Source organism: Bombus huntii, chromosome 3 (genome assembly GCF_024542735.1).
Source record: "Bombus huntii isolate Logan2020A chromosome 3, iyBomHunt1.1, whole genome shotgun sequence".
In the NCBI taxonomy this organism is placed as follows: domain Eukaryota; kingdom Metazoa; phylum Arthropoda; class Insecta; order Hymenoptera; family Apidae; genus Bombus; species Bombus huntii.
In genome coordinates, this window is record NC_066240.1 from 10251950 (window position 1) to 10274957 (window position 23008).

The 23008-nt window shown below is 37.5% G+C and overlaps 1 protein-coding gene across 3 annotated transcripts in view; it reads right to left on the minus strand.

Annotated features, from left to right (window-relative positions):
• Nucleotides 1–862: 862 nt before the first annotated feature.
• Nucleotides 863–23008, minus strand: part of LOC126863748 (carbonic anhydrase-related protein 10) — a 226734-nt gene continuing 204588 nt past the window's right edge. Inside the window, exons 6-10 of one of the 3 annotated variants that reach the window (XM_050614219.1) lie at nt 21717–21783; nt 4760–4914; nt 3512–3637; nt 2664–2712; nt 2366–2578 (exon numbers count right to left, since the gene is read on the minus strand). In XM_050614219.1, the coding sequence (XP_050470176.1) occupies nt 2511–2578; nt 2664–2712; nt 3512–3637; nt 4760–4914; nt 21717–21783 (465 nt within the window). In that variant the 3' untranslated portion in view covers nt 2366–2510. Of the gene's footprint in view, nt 2579–2663; nt 2713–3511; nt 3638–4759; nt 4915–21716; nt 21784–23008 lie in introns of all 3 variants that reach the window. The other 2 variants (XM_050614220.1, XM_050614218.1) reach the window with 2 other exon arrangements.

The window sequence follows — 23008 nt, forward strand, 5'->3', positions numbered from 1 at the left end:
CTCTTAATCTGCTTACACCTATTTTTAATAGTAGTTCCTTTTCTTACGGTTTCTTAGTATCTGTATTTATATACAAAAGCGCTGGATCATTCGTCCATTCGGCTAAGCTATGAACAATCCAATTTTTATTCCTCTCACGATTGCGGTTGGTCTAGCACGCGACTCTAATTTCATATCACTCCTCTTTCTCCTCTTTTTATCGTTCTTTAAGTTTCCACTCTCATCCTCCAAACATCCAAACCTATTTTTTTATTCGTCGAATCGCTCGTTCCGCTCAGAGAAATCGTGAACATTCGATCGTTTTATCATCCTCTTCATCTATTTCGAAATTTTCTTACTTTGACACGTTTCTATTCGTCGTACGTTTAGCGTCACGTTTACGTATATTGGTTATAAAATAATTGACAAAAACCTGTCAAGTAAGTCAACAATTCCATCCCCTCGTTTTCAAGTGTCGTTTGGTGCCCGGCCAATGACCGGATTATAATTATTATTTTTGTTCTCTGTCCCTTTTTTCCCTTCTGTTTCTTTTCTAGAGGGTGGTTTTTATTCGAGAGCGGAACGAGCACGATTCTTCTGTTAGCAGCGACAGGCACACGATTGTTCTCTGGTTTAGTAAATAAAAAAATATCGCAGAAAGGACAATGGTCACTCTTTGGCGAAGTTTTACGATCACTTACATTATACAAATTACGAATAAAATTTGTTCTTCTCGACAATTTACGAAATGATGTTTGCTTTAGACATACAATTATGGCGAGTGTTTTTATTTGTAGTTCAACGTATCGACTACCATGAGATTTCTTTCAATCAATTCCTAGAACTCTCTATTGAATATTCCAATGAAATTTTATTCGATGTGTAAATTAGTTTGATGCTTTAACTCTATTGACTTTTTCAATTAAATACTTTGATCAAATATTCGTTCGTTTTGTGATACTTTCTACGAAAATATCATCTACACGACTCTTGCTTTTTTCTTTTCTTTTTTTCGCTTTAACGAAACACCTGGAAAGATATAAAATGTTAATGGACAGTGTATCGGGAGAAATATTACTTAAAGCAGTTTCGTTTCACGAGAACGCACGACTTAGGCTCTCTTGCGCAATACTTGTGCAACTATTTCGACGATTTTAAAAAATACACCGAATCAATTTACACACCTGACAAATTTCGCGTCGACTTCCACAACGAATCATTACAAAGCGATCGCGTTTACATACAAACCTGCTATCATTCTTCTACACGTACAAACTTCTCCAAATTTCCCTTATTTTTAATAATTCATCCTGAATTCCCAGAATCGTAATGAATTTGCAATTTCACCTCAAATCATACATCTTCGTCGTGAATTATTAAATCGTCAATTATTGATTCACAATCATGAACAGAGAGATATTTCCTAATTAACTCGCTATTTTCGAAATTCACGAGAAACACGATCAATTAGGGCATTGGACACTGGTTCAGGCGAACGTTCCACGAAATATTCCCATCTCTTGGTACGTTCGCCTCGATTTCGAGCGCTTGCCTCCCCTTTTTCGCCAACGAACGACAGGAACGATTTCCGGAAGGTGTTCAGGCGACAAATACAAATTCCAGCCGCGCTCCAACACACTTATCATCCCCGTCAAAATCGGTTCGGCCGCGATAACTCGAGGAACCCCCGTGCCCGTCCCCGATAGCTCGTGAATCTTCTTCCACACCTTCGAATTGTGGATGCAGCTGCTCGGAATCGACGAAAATCGGTGCCACGTCGAAATACAGTAAATCTTTATCGATCGTTTTTTCGTTTTAATTATCGCATCTATTGGCGATTATCAGCGCGTAAATTTAGCTTCCAAGTATCAAACTGGTTTGCGATTTCGTTTCTCTTAGGGAGAGATCCCACCGAACGTGTACTATCATTGGACGAATCAATTTTCAATGAAATTAATCGAAATTCACGTAGTTCGTTAGTTCCTGCAGCAATACTTTTAGTTAGAATATCTATTCAGTTAAGATGTCAACATGTCATTCTGACGTACAAGTTAGAACGACCGATTCTTCTGCAATCTTCTTTTCGAAATTTGACTTTTGACATTTTTGAATGTCACGTCTATCGATTGAATTGAATCGCTTTAAAGCTTCCGGAAAGAAATCTTTTATCGGTTCGTTAAATAGATTTCCAAAGAAGATCTTCGAGTTCAAATGGAAAAGATTCGAATATTTGACATTTCTTTCAATAACACAGAAATGGAATTAAAAAATGTTCGATTTTCAAATTATAACAAATGCAATGAAATGGAAGTTTCTCGATGATCTTTTTTCATTTGTTCGTTTCGTAACGAAAATAAGAAAGATCTGCAGAGTTTTGTCTGCCATTTGGACGAATCGAGTTCCCTGAACCGTGACCTTGTCTAGCCTGTACACAGTGGTCTTTTCCTTTTTGCATGCCTATTACGAAATGTTCGCGTGAACCTGTCGCATTGAAAGCCGAAAACGTCTCTGGTTTGTATGACGGCCGCGATTCAGACGACGCCGTTGTGCGAGAGGGAGCCATCGTCCTGCCACGTGTTCGCTGGAAAGAAAAAGTCATCTTTTCAGATTCTCATCGAGACGATCCCTTCGCTAGATGGTAAGAAGTTTGGGGCCGCTCGAGCCTGGATATTATCCTGGGTTACCTCTATAGTGCATGTCCTGAGCCATCGATGGACACTTCGCATCCGGTCGCTGCCGAAAGAAAAATACAAAACTTGGTTTTCGTTAATCGTTTCTCGTCGGAACGTATTATTAGCGCCTCTAAAGCATTAATAGAGTAAGATGAAATATAAGAGTAATATTGTTCTCTGTTATTCGATAATTAAATATAATAATAATAATTAGAAATAGTGACCAAATAATATAAATAATAATCCTGCTGCGATTTTTCAACTCTGGGATTGAACTCTTCTTGGACTCTGAATTTCTACATTTCCATCTCATTCTTGTTTCAAAGAGCGAAACGACGCGTAGTATTTTACGAAGAAATTTAGCACAAAATTGAGATAAGAAATCATGCCTGTTAGCATCTTTCATATTTTTCTCAAACTTAAGAAGTTTCTTAACAACAAAAGAATCTATTGAATCGGTAATGGCCCAGAGAGCGTAGCAGGATTAAACTGTTAAAAGTTAATTTTGATCAATAAATTTCTTTTAGATGGCGCGACCTGGTCGGAAATTATTTTCACCGATTTTACGAATTTTTCGTGATCCAGAAAATGAATACAAACCCTATCCTTAAATTATTCTGTTAAAAACGTACTCAATCGCCATTAACACAAAACAAATCATGATATCGCTTTCTCTCGATTTACACGCTTTATATTTCAACTTCGAATTAACATTCATAACGATGAAATCGGACTTATTCTACACGCTTGTAGCCAAGCTCCCACATCGGTTAATGCGATTAGTCGATGAAAAATTAACAGAAGCGCCCAAGTAAATGGATGGAGGGAGAGACGATGGAAAATAGAATAGAGCAATTCACCTTGTGAAAATCGATGTTTGTCCGTATAGTCCTGTAATGAAGATCCTGCAGCGGCCTCGAATTGTTTCCCAGGGGTGCTTTCGGGGTGGTCGACGGACCTTGCATTAGTTGCCTTAGTGCGTAAAGCTGGAAATGGGATTAGGATTACGATGTAACGATGCCGTTCCCTCGTTCAATATTTAACCATAAAGCAGAGCTTGTTAAGTAATGGCGTGGTCGTGGAAGGGAGAAGGATTGAAATAAGGGTGGTGGAAGCGTAAGAATAGCCCCGGGAAAACGGGAGTTGAATCTCGAAAGTAATGTACTTTAAGGTATTGGTGTTGGTGCGCCTGACACCTTATTAAATTATTTATTGTCCCGCGATTAATTTTGCAACGGTGCAAGGAGATTAATAACGCGGACCAACGATTTACGCGAATTTCATCGTAAAATTTAGCGTACTTCGTTTCTCTCTAGTAGCCTTTTTAGTAAAAATAGATATCCTCTTGGACGGTGAATAATTAAACGAAATTGCTGTATATGTATATATGTACTTCATTTGGTGTGCCGGTGTTGGAGTAACGATCGTATAAATTCTTCCTCGCCGTGTTACGAGGACAATTTCGCAGGATCTTGAGTTAACTCATAGGTGATATGCCGTGTTAATCCAAGTACGCGTATTTGGTCAAAATGTAATTTTGTGAAAAATGACTTTTAGCGTTTAACAACTGGTCACAGATTTCAAATACGTTCGAAATATAAACTGTTACATGTGCAGTTTCAACGCAGAGACGTTTCTCTTATTTAATATTTTATATAGATAAACTAAAGAAAGTTGCTGGTACGCTCGTTCGACCTAACACGGCAGGGGTGTAATATTTGTAATATTACTGATATATAAGAAAACGACAAATTGCTTACAAATTGGTTATTTAACAAATACGGTTTTTCCCATAATTTGTAACTGAACAAATGTTTGAATGTTTCTAATAATGGGATAAATGTTTCTGAATGGAATTGCAACTTTCTTCGATCCTTTCAGTCCTATTAAGAAGTTTCTCAAACTACTGTCGTGGATACGGATGCGTGTACATGTATTCAAAATTAGTATCGTTTTACGTTTATATTATATACACGCGTTTACACAGAACGAAAGATAGAAGATTGACTAATTGACCATTCTACACACGAAAAGGGTAATAAAAAAAGCTCGAGGGAGGAATACAAATTGAGGTAGATAGGGAGAAGGTAAAGAGGATCAACACTTACCTCTCGCGCTGTTACGTAAATAGGTTTGTTGAGGATCAGCCATACTGCTGTTTCCCAACAGCCTGGGTGAGTCGTGCTGCCCTCGTAAGTCATGTAATCGTTCGTGTTTGGAAGGAGGCTCTTCAAAGACAGATGACGTACGGGCGCAAAATCGCCTGCACAGAAACACCAAAACTATATGAGGTCAACGGGACATTTAAACCACCATCGCATTGTTGATTTCGAAATTGTTGCAAAAATACGCGCTTTCGATGTTTCCTGATTTTTTACGAAAACTATCCTAAAAAAAAAAAAAAAAGAATTAGAAGTTATCCGATATTTGAGGAAAAATACTGGAAAAAACAGTGCATACGTTAATCGTTAAAATGATACATTATTTTTCTAAAATTTAGCTGTGAATGTTCGAACTAATCTCCATAATCTAATAATAATTTGGATTATCAAGAGAAATTTGCCATTTGACATATTCTGTGCGTATGACGTATAAAAATTAGAGGAGTAAAGTTTCAACAAGGATACCAAAACGTAAGACGTAAAATTTTCGATCTTAAACAATGTAACGCGCTGTGTAAATCGTTGGCGTGATTATTAAACTGATCGAAGGAAATCAATGTTGCCGATTCTGTATGAGCAGAAAAATCGCCTCTACCTTGAGCAAACAGAATAAAGGCTAAACTTTTCAAACTCTCTTTGTGCGGCATAACGAAAGCGCATCGGTAAAGAGCGGAGCCTGTCGTCTAAATTCCAGAGTATTTGCATGCTAAACGATCAAAATTCGGCGGGTTCTCTTATTCTATCGGTAGAACCGCTGCGTTGCATATTCAGCGACGTTATTTCGAACGCGACAAAATTACTCGATATTCGTCCGAGGCCACTCTTTGAACTTCAACTCGCGAAACAGACAGCCTGGAAAAAAGAGCAGGAGACTGGCTCGCCGGCGCCAAGAGAAAGGAACTTTGTATACTGTATATATTATTTATTTATTTATTTATTTATTCGTGGTAAATGGAGGTAGGGGACTATAGTAGCTTCCACGATACAACGAGGTCGTAAAATCGACTGTTGTTTCTACTGGTAACCTTATATTGTCCTTTTTATTACTGGAATATCCTTTTACGCCTGTTTTTGCACTGCTTTTTTTCTACATATTACTAGAATTCGTTCTACGACTAGTCGTGTAATCCTTTTTGTTATTCTTCTCATTTTGTCTTAGTATTTTTATAGGCACTGTCTTTAACGACTTCCTTTCTTCGTCCGCCGCTTTTTTAATTATTCAAATTCTATTTTTACTTCGTTTATTTCTTTTAAGTATCGAAATTCTTCCTTTGGTGTTTGTTATTTTGCGCTTTTTATTTGTTATATCATAGACATTCTTTTCATAGAAGACCTCACGCTCTTATTTTTATGATCGAAATTGCTTTCTTAGTACAACACGTTATATTCATTCTTAATGATTTTATTAAACACTTCAAACCTCGATGTATATTTTTCCGTATTAATAGATGAGTTAATAAATAGGAAATAGCTAGTTCACTCGACTATACAAATTAAGATCGAGCACTGTAGAAAAATCACGATTTCTTTCCTCCATCAAAGCATTCTGTCTGTTCATAACTGACAAGACTGCTTATGGATGATTTGCGCATAGTTGATAAGTAGGAACGAGCTCGTAATTCTGCAGCGCATATAAATCTGCGCGCAAGAGAAGCAATAACAAATTGATGCCGGTCGTCGAACGATCGTAAAGAGAAATCGTGGTTATTCCGTCGACTTAACGATTCGACGTGGCGCGTTCACTCGTAAAAGGAGTGACCCGTGTGTGTATCGTGTATCACGTTGTCGTCGTCGTCGTCGTCGTCGTCGTCGTCGTCGTCGTCGTCTCGCAACGATACGAATAATCGATAGGGTGTGACCAGGACCTGAAGAAATTCACTTCACAGCGGCGATTTCGATTCTTGAACGAGGCTCGCTCGGCCGTGAGCGAATCGCAAGCGAACTGGAAAACCAATGAAACACGACTAATCGTCGAATAATCGTCGAATTATACGATAGAATGGTTTATCGAACCGAAAATTTCACAATTAAAATAGCTTTAAAGAAGAGTGTTCGTTATATATTTGTTTGTTTTTAATTTTTAAGAAATGTTGAAATATTCAGTTTGATATAGGAAGTGGATATTAATCATTTAGGAAGCTGATGTACTACTTGCTAAATTATTATGGGGTAGGGTTTCATGATATGGATTTATCGATTATGTTAATTACATTTGAACACGAGAAGATACTTGTTTCTATAGAAATTATCAAACCCCTGATACCAGATTTTTAAACTGGTAATTTTTAGCAATCGTTAGTATAATTAATGGTAAAATATTTTGCATAATGAAGCTTGCCATATTTTTCTTTTTCTAAAGGTTGCGATAATCAAAATTATTTATGAAGATTAAATTATTTTAATCATAAACAGGCTGCGGATGTTTATGTAGAAACATGTTCTTGTTCATTAAGAAACAAAATGTTACGTATTTAATAACTGAGAAACAAAACGAGAAACAAATCATTCCGTTTCTTACTATAAGCAAACGCTACAAAATCTCTTTCATTAAAAACCTCCTCTTTCAAACATACTGCAAACGAAAAACCTCAGCGCAACATAAAATCTGATCAAAAACCCTAAACCCTGGCAAAACCGAGTTCCACTGGAAACTTTACTAATCATCCTCATAAACTATCATACGATCCACCAACTGAATCCCATAGCTCGATTCAGTGGTCTCCGCCCTTTTTCCCGTTCCGTTCTGTAAATTAATCCCAGGGATGATTAATCTGAAAGTCGGACACCGTTTCGTAAAAAGGAACTCTCTATCCTTTTCTCATCTCTCGACAAGCTTCTTCCGGCGTCATTAATCGAGCTTTAATAAAAATCATCGTCGAATGGCCAACGCTCGAATAGGAGAGTCGTGGCGAGTTGAAAAGCTTCTTGTTGCGGTGTCGCGACGTCGCGACTGCGAGCCAGCTATTCCCCTCGTATCGAGGCACGTGACACTAAGGAGGAGCGAGCGTATGTCGGGGCAAATGGTGAGCTGACACAACGGATAAATGTGGCGACCCTCAGCCATCCGGCTTGTTCTCGTCTTCCGCGGCGAGGAAACATTTTTAGGACAGTATTCAGCCCGCTTAGAGGGCAGAAAGTGGCGGACTCTCTTTTTCTCTTTCTTCACGACCCTCGTTTCTATCCACAAACCCTCTCTCCCATCTTTTACCTCATCTTAGACGCTCCTTTCCATTCGTTTTCTCGACGTCGGACGCGCAGTGAAGACGCGTGTCCCCGCGCTTTATTTTTATTTATCGCGCGGCCCCGATTCTCTTTCTTCGAGGCGTCACACGCGAAAGCGCTGTGATAAATAATAAGGAGGACGCCCCGAGACGGAGAAATATCAAGCGTGTCCGAGGATCGAAGGGAAGGAGGGTGCTGCTGGAAGGATTCTCTTTGTGTGATTAATGGGCTGTTGTGTTGGAATGGGGAGAATGGGGCTGCAGCGAGAACGTTGTATTGTGGGAGTGTTAATGGCTTGATGAGTCGAGATGTGGATTAATTGAGGATGATTGGTGGCCGATTTTCAATGTTGCAAATGGGTGGTTGGCTTTGAGTACGAGGCTAGGAAGATGTTTTAGTTATTGGGATAAATCGTATTTATTTGTAGAGTATATAATATGGAGGAAAAATTATGCAAAATAACGTAACTCTATAGAGAAACGTTTTCTGACACAACTTTTTATCCGTCGCTCAGTCTGCCTATTTTAATATATAAGTATACAGACGTATAATTTAATACATATTTCAAAGAATATTTTTTCAAGGTATGTCATGTACGTACATTGGCGCTCTAAGGTTTAGATTATATTAGAATTTGCTTCAATCAAACAGATAACTTCATTAAGGAATTAAATATTTTATCTATGATATTACTGTTTCATATTAAAATAGTAATTAATTATATTTAGAAACAATGCTTGTAGTATTCTTATTTCCTTGTAAAATGTACGGAAGAGTTTGTTCCATCGGAAAAGCAAAGGGTGTTTCAAATTCCAATTTATTTGTATCTTAATTTTTCTCTTGTTTTAACAATCGCGAAAAGACATCTAATGCCTTAAAAAGAATTTTCGCGTGAAATAGAAAAGAGGACTGATATAGTAAAAAGAAAAGAGGAAGTAAGAAAGGAGGAGAAGGAAAAGTAGAGAAGCATCGAAGCAGGTGACAAATAATAATAAAGATGTGGAAAGGATGGAAATGAGGGTGAGGCCAGGTATCACAGCAGGGATGGAACCAGTTCTGAAATTCAGATGGAAGGAAGAGAAGACCAGAGGGTCGTCCGGTGATTAATGAAATGCATTAACTCTTGCACAGAGGTCGCGAGAAAAAAGCGTGAAGAAATTGAGAAACGTGTCACACGTCGCTTCGTTCTATCCGATTTCGGAGAGGGCTTCAACGCGGAGGCAATGATTTCTCGAATTTCTGCTACGTGGCGCAGAAGGTTCGCTTGCACGCGTCCACGAACGACGCACAGATTATAAAAAATGGGGAAAAAAGGTGACGAAAATAAAAAAATTATTTGAACGTTTTTCAATGTCCCGCGACCTGCCGCGGTTTACAATTTTCGTGAAATTGATATTTTCAATTTTATTCTGCTAGGGCACTGATTTGGTTAATTTAATAACTTGAAATGTAAAATGGTAAAGTATAGATATTTATTATGGAAGGAAATGTACTGTAGAACACGTGTACACTTTTGTTAAATATAAAATAAAGAAATCTATATAAAATGAAGAATCAACGGAAATTTTCACTTAAAAGGACAAAAATATGATTTCGGTACAAAGAAAATGATTCCTCATGAAACATTTAAGATAAAATTGTGGAATATCTTTCATTGCACGCGTGTATTGCTGACCTAGAAATAAAAAGATATCTATTTCGTTGGTTTTAGACACGTTCAGATTTTATAAAACAGGAATTTCATTCGATATGGATGAAGTTTTTTGATTTTTACCATTTCTCTCCCTCCCTGCCTCCCTCTCTTTTTACGATGAAACTATATCACGAGGAAGAATGGTTAATATTTGCATGAGGAAAATATTTCATCGATTTCGAGTGAGCTGGCGCCGTTTGAAAATGACCGATTTTGGAATTTTAACCTCTTGTAGAATTTTTCGTACTAAATAACGTCACGGAACGAAAAAAGATTCAATTGAAAATATGGTTGAAAGTGGCGAGAACAAAGGAATATTTGCTTCGTTCTAAATCTAACAAGAGCAAGCGGGAAGGCAGAGCGTGTTCCAAATTAGAGAAGCGGTATAAGGCGGATTTATAACCGCGTAACGTGAGGTCGAGGCGTCACGCTGAATACTAATAATATAAAATGAACTTTCAAGATAAAGCCAACGTCATTTAAAATACCGGCTGAACATACTTTTTATCCATGTCCACTTATTGTATTATTTTATCCTTGGTTATATCTCAGCTTGAAAGGGTTCAATCTCCTTCCTGAATATAACTATATCATAAACTAATTTACTAAACTAAATATACAGTATAAACTGAACACATACAATGATTTATTCAAACTTCGTACAATCGTGGACTCCATATGGTATGAAAGATAGTGATCCGAAAATACGAAGTAAGGCTATCATAATCTTAATGTTAAAGACAAAACTCAATAATGTAAGTCGATGAAAAATGTCAAATAAGATGTTGTATCAACGCAACGTTCGTTTTTAACAGATCAACAAATTAAATTTGAATTAATCAAATTAATAAATTTTAAGTATCTTTTGTTTCATAAGGTAAAGATTATTAATAGTTGTTCGTGTAAAATTAACATAATATTAAACAAATTAAAAATCAAGTAAACCAACTCGTGACTGATGTATTTTTCACTGACTCTAATGATACCAATTCAAAGAATTTCAATATCTTTTAAAGCTGAACGTTATTGGAAATAGAGCGATCCCTTACAAATACCCGTGAACGCAAATATTTGACATAAACAACAAACGTTCGATAATGTCATGCAGGTTCATCCTCGCCGCATATAGTGATTACGTTTTAATCTTTAGTTTGACACAGCAGAGGACACAGGTTATGATGGCGTGCTCCATCGCTGTTCTTATATCGCGATTATCGCCACTGTCATCATCATTATCCCCGGATGTGTGGTCGACCCATTAAGGTCGGTCAATTTTCCTAAGAGCCCTTTGCCCTCAACTTCCACGCAACGACAGCCACACGTGTGTTTCTCGAAGAACATTTGACGCAATAGAAGCATCGCCGATAGTCACTGGGTCTGTCCGATAATAGATAACAGAACGAGTGTATATTTGTCTCGATAAGCCTCTTAAACGGGCTAATGCGCTCGATTAGGATAATTGGCAATGTTTGTAGTTTCATGTAGCTTCTAATGAATCGGCGACTGAATCGGGCAAGAGTTATAACAGCTATCGTTAGATTTTTATGCATTCACGTGATATTTGAAGGTGTGGAAATAAACAGAACCTACAAAATTGAAGTATATAGAAAAGTATGTAGAATTTTACCGCGCAAAAGCTTAAACGATATTCTAAAATGTTGTGTCAGGTAGCAGGAATAAATGATTTGAACGAAATATTATTGCGAAGTTAATTAACATAATTAATAGAAACCACGAGATACGGTATAAGCTTATATCTTATAATTACTATGAATTTTGGACGAAAATGAGGATTTGTTTTGTTGTGATGGGAACAAGAGAAACAGTGAAGAAGTGGGATGAAACAATGAGCTCCATTTAATTGATACAAGATTAATTATTTTCGATCGGTCGTCTCATTAATGGGATGTTACGCGTGCGTTTAATTTCATTTATACAAACGTGATATCTTTCGAGGTCACTCATTTCATTACACACTCAGTTTTCCAAATTAATTCTGTATTTACCGGTATGATTAAATCAAACTCTGGCAACCATTTACCAACCTAATTGCATAAAAGCCCGACCTATAGACTTGCTCTGTTGTTTCATAACTTGAAATCAGAAACAATGGGTCTGATGTACAAATCCTTCCGAATCTTTGATGAGAAAACCAAAGAACAGAGATTAAAGAGGAATCCAAGCAAGATTTCCAAAAGTATGTAGATTGCTCCGTGTGTAATGTGACACCCAGTTCCATCGGTGTTTAATAACAAACGAAAACGATGCACAGAATGTACATATTACACGAAAATATCGAAAATACAGTAGCTGTTAAAATATTCAATCGTTGAAGCAGATTTCTGCTTAGATGCCACTTTTATATTATTTTCATAAAAATACGAATTTGCACCAAAAAAATCTTTGTATCATTCAAATCATTACTACAATTTTGCTAACTTGTACAACAAGTTAGCAAAGAATAGCTCACACAAAATTTCTTATTTCCCGACTCACTCTTCGAAACACGACTATTTTGACCAATAACTAATTTCGTAAAACGTCACGATCGCTGCTGCTCGTATTAAAACTTGTAATCGCATGAAAAAAAAAAAAAAAAAAGAAAGAAGAAAGAAAAAGGGGGCCACTAAACGTCCAATCGTTTAGTTCTCTCCCTAATTAACCGAGGGGTGCTATTATTTCGCTTCGAGCTGTTTGACCTAAAAGCAGAACACGTCGGATCGCTTTCGTAGGGGAAAAATGGCTTTATCGCGTGGCATGCCAAAAGAGAAAAGTCAGGAGCGAGGCTGGAACAACGGATTACACCGAAAGGGTGGCATCACATTCCCGTTTCCGTCTGTCTTTTAAAATATGCACGTCGGTTTCCCGGGAGCATTCGCGCCGGCTGTCAAGGAATTTTACCGTGTCAAGGCCAGAATCCGTGGAAAGAATGAAATTTCCGTTCTTTCATCCGCGTTGCGCACAAGCGTTCCCAATGATTCATGGTACATTCACCGTGTTCATTACCCGGCATCGCTTGTTCGTGCGCGCACGCGAGCTCTCGCGGGACCACGCCGTCAAATCGCGTATTCAAAATCGTTTTCAAATTTATGCGCCGGCCTGCGCTCCTTCCCACGGCTTCCTGGATGTCTGCCACGCGGAAACCGGAGCTCACTGTTGTTTGCTTAACCGAGGTTCGAATCATTCTTTTGTCCCGCTTGATGGACATTGGTTTTTGTGTGTTCGCCGCGTTGTAGTTGAATGATTTAATTAGACGATTGTGTTTGCGTTCCGGTGTGTGCATTGATAGGTATTTGGTATCGTCGATAAAGAGTTTGTAGAGTAAGGTGTTATTGCATGGATACAATACAAATTCTCGGATTATCAGTATGAGCGATAAAGATGGCAAAATTAAAAATGGAAAATGGTAAATCAGGTGAATTGCCCGGAGTTACTATGGTCCGATTAAATCAATTACGAATTTTGTATTTGTATTTTTCTTTATATTATATATTTCATATTACGAATTTTTCAAGTTGTCCGAAAGTTTGTATGAAAGAATTTGCAATTTACGCTTCTGCCATTTCTTGCAGCATACTTTCGGAGACTCTTAATTTATAATACAGGGTGTATTTCGATACCATGTTGCTTTTTCGCTCCTAAATTCGCGTAAGTTTTTGAAATTATTTGATTTATTGGTAATACAGGCATGTGACCAACAGCTATATATTCGTATCACGATAAAAGCAAGAAAATTAGTGAAAAATACGAGTTACAAAGCGTCACGAAATTCCTCAATTCGAGCACAAAGGTAAAGCCCTTAACTGCCAGCACGTATTGCAATCGTGCTAATTTCCAGCCGACAGCTTGCACGCGCGGATCAGTTTCTTGTACGCGGCCCTCTGTAGTAGAACAAAGCCGTGCAAACGGACCAACCGCGCCCCTTTCGTTGTCCTGGCTATCAACAATGACCGCTCTATGCTTTCAGAAATGCCGTCGCCCAACATAGAAGGAATCTACGCGTCAAACTGCTCCCGGCTAGATACCGATCGAATATATTTGATGGATGACTCGTTTATAACACATACATATTTATATGCATACCAAATATTCCTGATATTAAGGTCCTGTACCTTAATTTTAGATTTGTTTGTAAGATTAATTACCTAAGACGATCTTTACTGTTGTCTTATAGAAATCGCGATATTTCTTAAGAAAAGATAATATTTGTTGGACTTGTAGAATAATTGAGCCACTCAGAAGCCAAATTATTCAGCTTTATTTTCTGAAGATTTCTCAATTTTGCGCAAAATATGTTTATGTTTGCCTGTTTAAAGTAATTCTTGTCTCTCATCTTTTGTATTAAATCAAAATTTACGTTCGGCGGAATTATTTCGCCATTTTTTGTCTCAGATAAGTATCAGATATTAAAGAAGTATCTTCATAACTGTGTGAACTAGAAGATTTGTTTCGTATAACGGGTTCCATCTTTACTAATTTTCTGACGTGTTCATTAATTTCCTGAATCTCCAGGGTAACTTCTTGATCGACACAGTGAAGCGGGTGTCAAACCTCCCTTAATCCATCAAAAACCTGCCGAAAATTCGGTCCTTGAAGTCGCTACCATCTTGCCGGTTCTTACACCCTGAACGAACTGTCGAAAAAAAAAGAATTGTTCACGAGAGCGATCCGTCACCCTGGTAAATCCTCTTTTTTGTCTTTCCTAGCCGTGGAAAATATTTTCATCGACTGAGGAAAGTTTCGTCGACGAAATAAGCAAGAACGAAGCAAGACATTTTTTTTATACAAATATCTCACATTCTTGTATAATCTCTTGCAAAATATTTTCTAACATTATATTACCATTTATTAATAATGACAATTATTAAATTAATAATTAATAAATGACACAATTAGCCGATAAATAAAATTAGTCAAATTAAATAGCTAAGTTAATAAATAACAATATTCTAGAAAATATTAAACGTGAATTTCAACTAAATTACTAACAATAAATAATTCAATTACATACAGAACATAATTAACAATTATTTAAAAATTATCTCGGATATTTAATTCTACAAAAAAATTGAAATTCATACAGAAACAAACAATCTTAATCGCAGCTGAATCGACTTAACGTTTTATTTATTCGTTGGTTGTTCTCATATGAAGGAACGTGTGACGATTCTCAGAGGACGCGGGTAAGATATCGTGGGATGAAAAGGTCGCGACGAAAGCTCGCCATTAGTTAAGCGAAACAAAGTGGAAATACGCGATGCATGCATGCTGCACATGGCATCCCTCGAGCCGCGTTCGAAGATAATAGAGCATGGACCTTTTCAACGTAAAGTGGCTTGGAAAGACAGCGTACGGATTTTTCTGGTTCAAATCCTTCTGGTTGCTTCGAATATCGTACGGTCTACTGTACGATCGTATTTTCTGTATTGTTTCTCGTGGTATCTGCCAGCCATTACAAGAGATTCATACGTATTATATACACGTAGATATAATGAACATGGGCGGTTGTAATTTACCGACACAGTAATTTAGGTGGATTTGTCTTACGAGTAATTAACAAATTTTCAGATGAATGATATTCAGAAAAGCGCAGAATGCCGCTTAATTGTTATGAACGTTAAATTGTAATTTTATATAAGCCATTCAGAGGTCAAAGTAATAAGCAGACTATGGATGTTTATGCAAATTTATATCTTTATCGTAACAAATAGAAAAAATGCCTAGTAGGAATTTTAAGACGATTTTATTATTTAATTTTAAGAAATCCGATATTCAGAATGACACCAACCCTTAAATGTGTTGTCTATTTGTTTTTATAGTCACGTTAAACAACGTTATATTTTACAGTGACTTCGTTCTCTTCCAATATCTGTTTCCAAAAAATATTAATATTCTGAATACGTCAGACGGTATTTTTAAAACAGTAGTTGATAAATATCAATAAGCCAAGGATTTAACCGAACAAAATTCATAAACCACAATGAAAACAATTGGTAAAATGTGAAATCTATTACTAATACGATTAATCAGAAAATATTCTCAATTTATTCTGCAAAATCTCCAATTAAGGCGAATTTGCTCCAATGTAAGCATCGAATCGCTTATTCTACTTATATTTCCTCGTCGTGTCTCGCGTTTCTATCGTACTGTACGAACGTAGTTCTCTTCAATTTCATTGGTAACATCGAAATTGGAAAGATCGTAACGGCAAGTATTTTTCGTTCCGCGTGTCATTCCGTATATCACGAGTAGATGGAAGTTAATATAAATGCTTACATTACGACGCAGTGGATTCATCGTTGGCACGCGAACGAAGCAGGAAGCTATAAAGAATTTTATATTTGCTCGCTGCGTCGGCGAGTAATGCGTCGCATTTTTCATCTCACTTTGGAAAATGCCCTGCATAGACACGTAGCTATATTCATATTCAGGAAAGTTGCCCGTTCTTGTCTTATTTCGTCTCTCTGTGTTTTATTGTTTCCATATATTACCGGGGCCGTTTACGATGAAAGACAACGGAAGATGTAGCCGACCTTCTTGCAACGTATAAGACGTTCCGATTCGCCATCAACTCCATTCTGTTATTCGAAGCTTCCGTTTCACGAATACATGCAGTATTTTCTTTCGCACTAGGAACTTGTAAATCTGTCAGAATAGCAATTTTATCATTCTTATTTTTGTTTCTGGAAACGTTATAGACGTACAGATGCTTTTGACAAAATTGTTAGTTCGTTAATACCTCCGAGAAGGATCGAAAGTGAGTTGGCTTTATGTCTGAGTTTTGAGGAGTTTGCAGTTCTTAAGAAATTTCTTTTCACGAGTAGTTTGAACACTGTGTCTTATATTTCAGTTTTGAAAAGTTCTACGGTGTAAAGGATTTAGTTCTGAAGATCGATGGCTCTTCTTCATATTGCATAATAAATCGCTTTTCTTCAGTCTTTCTCCACTCATCTTAATACCGCAAAACATCTAACAACGAGTAACACAGAGTTTATCAATTACGCCTGCCCTTTTCGTAATTCTTAATTTGTTTCTACACTTTTGAACCATTGAATTCTGCATATTGACTTCCATTCGCTCGATGGCTGTATTCGTGTAAACTAAATTCTATTAGTTTTAATAATCAATAATTAAATGTACATATAAATTAACAAGTGATAACAGGACAACATGTAGCGTTAATCGTTATTACTACATCTACAACTATACACTAAATCTATAATGTGATTCGATAGGTTTTCACATGAGGGCTAAACTAGAATCATATATTATACAAATCCTGTAATGTAATTCAAATTTAAGCTGGCGTTTAATTAAATTTCTTTTTCAAATTTCACAATTAAATTTTTCTTCTACAATTCTTTTACTTCACTTTCGTCGCACACGTTTACATACGAACCTCAATTATAAGGACTCTGCTACATTTATTAACAAATTTTTATCAAATTTTCCAAAAGTTCTAAATTTCATAAAATTTGAACATAATAGTCGAACATACACAAAACTGTTCAAAATAAGAAATTTCTCAAAGATTCGAAACTTCTCAAACGTTAAACATAATTTTATCTTGCAACGTGTATTATGTAATGACCCATATAAGACCCTAATTTTCATCATATTCTACATGCTCGACATCGATAAACGCACATGATCGCGTTACAAGAGTTAACAACTGATTCTGATGAACCAATCGAACCGGGTCATGCGTTTCCCGCTCATAGAATTTCGCATACGTACACAACGTTTGAATTAAACTGATTCATAAATATTAACGATATTTACGATGCGGTACGCGATACACGGGGAACGCTTACATTTGATTCGTAAAGCGCGAGCGTGTGCATCATGGGCGCATGACACAATCTCTCGACAATGATGAAAAGTTACAATTACGAGTATTCCTGGTAATCCATCATCAGCAAAATATTTTCTTAATTTTAAGTATCGTCAAATGGTATCGTTAATTTCATTTAGATAAGCGGTAAAGTTTTCATTTGTTATTTCCATTGCGTCGAAACGATAGAATAAAATGGCAGGTAATGGGATTAGATCGTGGCCCTGGGTTCTATTCCTCTTCCATTTACGAGCATTGATTAAATTTTGCTATAGTCGTTTCGTTCGCAAGCAGTGTACTTGGTATCGCTTAAGAAAACAAATCAAACGTTTATTGTAGATACTATCTTACAATCTTCTTTGTATCAAGAAAAATAAATAAGCAATTTAAAAAAATTTAACTATCTGCCTAAATTAAATTGATACACTAAAGTATCACGAAAATTCCAATAAAATAGATTTAATTTACAATGTTATATAAAATGTATTATCCATTCTACAACATTCATTTCTCTGCAGAATTTAAAGGCATATAAACAAAAAATTCAATTATCTTCGGAAATTATTAGCAAAAGTCCAACAAAATATGTATAACTTATTACACAAAACTTATCTATACTTTCCCATCTGCAAATTTCTCAAGCCCATTACTCCAATATCTGTAACATTGTAACCAACCATCTCAAAACTCACCCCTTCGTCTCGTTAGAATCTCCAAAATAGCGGTACGTTCTGCAGAATCATGCCTGAGCCGTGAGGCAGGCTGTCGACGACCGGTTGTTCGGCCGGAAGTCAAGTGGTGCGATACAATCTTGCTTTCTCGCGAAATTTCGCAATAAATACCTGGAAACTTTTCGAGGAGCGATGGCGTGCGCGCGTTCGTGGGTCCCCATTGTTATCGCGGATGGCGTACATGCACACATCGACGGTACAGGAGCCGACGGTACACGACAATGGAATACTTAGATCCACCCCTGTTGGTCCACCCCCCACGGCATTTCTCCATTGTCTCATGATTTATGTGCCGTGGTCGCGGTGTCAACAGGGTATTGATTAAAATACACACACAACGGCACACGTACACGCGGCGCACACTAGAATATGACGCCACGGTGTATAGAGGAATTTATGCACACACAAGCTAGCTGGACGCTGAGCATCGTTGTCCCTCGTTGTAAATCGACCGGTTGTCGTGTAGATCGTGTCCACCGCGTAAAAAGCTGCGCAACCGAGCTTCCATCGACGAATCGTTTAACGTCGAGTACCCTTACCGTGGAGGGATCACCCTTTGGGAACATCGACGCATCTCGTCGTTCCATCGAATTCATTCTTCGGGTTTAAACCTTCTCCCGTTTACTTTCGTTCGTATATTTTTTTGAGAAATTCCTGTGACGTGTTTTCTTTTACAGACTACACTCTTTTACGACGTTATAAGTTTGGTTCTTATATGAGGTTTCTTGTTATTGTTGTTGATTATAGACTCTTTTATTGGCTGTTTTATTCGCTGCTTTTATCGATTGCCGATTGAGAAGGTAATTCTGGATAAGGTCTGTTTTTGTTGATCGATGATCAAAGGGAGAAATCTCTTGCATCGATTGACAAGATACAAAGAGACGAGTTTCGGAAATATATAGCATCTTTTATGATATAATGTCAATTACTTTTCGCAGATAAAATCCTTCTAACAGCGTTATCTGATCTTGCGAAGTTATTTTCGATTTCATCCTAAATACAGATAACAATCATTGATATTAAATAATTCGCGAATGTAAGTGTTAAGAGATACTCGTCAGAAAACAAGAAATCGTCCGAAAAAAAAGGATCTCCTAAAACTTACCAAATAAACAACCCCCAAATCTAACCTCTATTTTATTCCACCTAACCGCACTCCAAAACCATAATCATATATCTCCATCCTCTCATAAAACTCTCAAAAAAATGCCATTCATCTCATCACCGGCAATAATCCCGAAAACGTATCCCACGCTTTAAACGTCTAATCGTAGCCCGTTACCCTTCAATTCTTCCTCTCATTCAAGCCACGAACAACCCCACAATATCGACTCTCACGACGAGATAAAGTCGCCCTTTCGAGAAACCTGGATATCTGCCGCGGTGAAGTGACTCGTTACCTTAAGAGAGTCATTTTCCATCCCCCCTTCTCTCTCTCCTTTTTTCCGTCCCTCGACTTTTCACCCTCTCGAGTCAGCGAGTCCCGCGCCACCCCTACGTAGCCTGGAGCGTCGGCACACTCCCTTTCCTGGCACCATTTTATTTATTATCCGGGGTTATCCCAGCGACAGAGTGCGCGGCCAACTTTCCACCGCGGCTCGCTGAAGCGGTCCACGGTGGTATTTGGTGCGTGAACCGCGCATTCATCGTCGCGCGTTCTCTTTACCTCACCCCGTCGGTCTACCAAGCTACTCTCCGTTTCGTTTCCGCTTTCAAACCAGAACCCGGGGTCCTGGGTTTCATCTGTGGCTCTTCCACGTGCCTTACGCGACACCTTTTGACGGTCCACTAATTGCAGTCGCGAATGAAAGACACGGACACGCAACGATGAATCGCCTGTTATGTGTATTTCATCAAGATAGTGGATGACACGGGTGAGCGTTTTTTGACTTTCGAATGGTCGTACGAGACAGAATTAGCGATGTTTATTCAGGTTACAGACATACATCCAATACGTACGTCCATCGTATACAACCAAGTTATCCGAATGACGTGGTGAGCGAGCGAGAAAAGATAGAGCCGGATTTTTGTAAAGGGAGCTCATTCAGCGGAAGAAGCTTGGAAGTGTCGGAAAGTGTTTCACGAGGAAATATGTGGCAATGAGTCGGTTTAGAATAGGCTGAGATATGAAATATTTTCTTGAAAGAATTTTCTATAGAGTTGAAAGGGTACTTGTACAGTTTCTAATAATATTATTGTTCGCGCTTTTCAGTCATAATTGCTGCAATAGTTATTTTATCACATGGATGGTGTGCTCAAGTCCACAGAATTCTATAGAAATATTCAGAAATAGGGCAATTCACTTTTTTTTAGCGACAATTCATTCATAAAGTTCTATTCATAAAATTAACGTTTAGTAGAGTTCAAAAGTAAGACAGATTTTATATGTAGGATTTTCACTATACCTTAGCTCAAACATCTTCAGCAACAAGGAAATGTTATCCGGCGATTTCTCAAGTAAATGCCTCATAAATTGTCAAGAATTCAAACGTGAAATATAGAATTTAGAAACTTGAAATAAACGTAAGGACAAGGTTTAAACATTAAAGTTCTTACTGTTAATGAGATTGCAAGCTTTAGAATTTCGGCAAATGTGAGAGGTCGGAAATTCCTAATAGGATGGTGAAGTAACAGGGGATAAATCGTGATCATTATACGGCGCGGCACGAACGAAACTATTAATATCCCATCGCAAAAGCAAACGGTAGCGGAGCTTGCCAGCGAGTTGAAAGCCTATAACACCATCAGATAGTCTGCGGCAGTATTAGTGCGTAAATGCGTATTGATAGTGTACGCTAGCGGCAGAGACGAAAGGCGCTCGCATTATACGTGAAATTACAATAGATCATGGTCTGCAAACCTCATGAATTTACGTTCTATGTTCTAGAAATTTCTGCTTCGTAAACCGATCAAACGTACTTTTCTGGATTAGATAGAATTTATATTGTTTATGTTTTCAATACTAGTTTGCATTATTCAGAACTACGAATTTATTTCATTCAAGATTAAACAAAATTCGTTCGATGCAAAATTCTACGGTTACTGAATTAATAATTCGACGACGATACCTGAAATTTTGAAAACAGCCTATTCAGAATAAAGAAAAAAGAAACGAGAAAGATCTATAAAAGAATAAATCAATCTTTTATCCGTATACTGTACAAAAATGGTCAAAATACTCAAATTTCTCATATACTTATATGACGTAGACTGACATATGTAAATCTATAAAATTTCTATGAATTACAAATTAATCGATTTCACTATACCGTTAGTACCACCATTACGTTCTCATAGATTAGAAAATATTCAGCTTATTTGCATTACACTAAATTATTATTATGTCCTATACAGTTTCCAGCAAAATCTTTCCGAAACACGCAATCCCTATACACTGATCTAACAGAGAAGAAATTTACTTACCGCGGTACTTAACTTTGTTGAACACGCTCGTTATGATCTGAAGCTCTGGGTGCAGCGTCTCGCCGATCTAAAACATGCGAAGAACAGATTTCATTTTTAGCATCGACTATGAATGATCCTGTATTAATGTCGCGAAGATATGCACAATAACCATGTATCTTGCCTTGCAACACACCTCGTTCATCCTATGTCCTAATGCCCTAATACGTTTTCCATCGATTTCCCATGAAATGGGAGGCTCGACGCTGCTAAGTGCATCGCATAAAGAGGCAAAGGCGAACAGTCGTTTCGAAACTTCCACACTGGCCGGCTATTAAACGTAACCGTAAAAGCTAAACCGGCTAAAACCGACCAGGCAACTCTCTAAAGTAAGAGATAAATAATAAAAGTTCATCTGGCCATCGAGGCTGGATCAAGAGTTTCGTCGTTTCCCCTGGTGATGGGACAGGGCCCTAGTCTACCGATCATACGCGTCATAGCTTTTCCCCGTACTCTTTCCTCCGTCTCTATTTATCTTCGTTCACAGTCCATCCTTATCTTCGTTTCGACTTAAGAGTCTCGTTACCGGGAAGTTCGAGGCCATCGTGACTTTACGAGTATCATTGTTGCCGCGACAACGACGCTTGGAAATTCATGGCGTTTTACGGGGTATTCGTTATTCAAGGTGGCGTCACTATGTGGATGGGAGTGGTGTTAATGTCAGAAAGATGGTAGGTAATGATTTGGGTTTGGTACGGTTCGAACAATTGAATATATATTGTTCTTGATTTTCTTGGGAAGAGGATCGATATAGATAAATATAGAGATTCATAAAGGTTTGTTTAAGGTTAATTTTGCGAATCAAAGCATTCATGTTCGATAAGAAAGGTAAGGTACTTTTACGTAGGTCAGATACGGAATGACAATTTCATTTCATATTTCCTCGAAATTTTCAGTTTCTCAATTTTATAATCCACGTATAAAGTACTACTTTAAACGATTTATGCGAAAATGCTATATAAAACTATAATACAACATGGACTGATATTACAGTGTATTGTTATATGCATTGGCTTACGAAACTATTTGAACATTCACCATGGAAAACTTTTATGTTGGTATCTTATGTATTATATAAAAAGTTTGAAAATTTCATGAGCATTGTAACGAGACATGACTAAGGGAAGATATTGTTAAATATTCTTTCGAATACATAAGTATACCGAGGAGGAAGCGAATCTCAAGTATATGTTCTGACAATATCCGGCATAATTATCGCGTCTTCATCCGGCAGACAAAATAGAGGCAAGCTG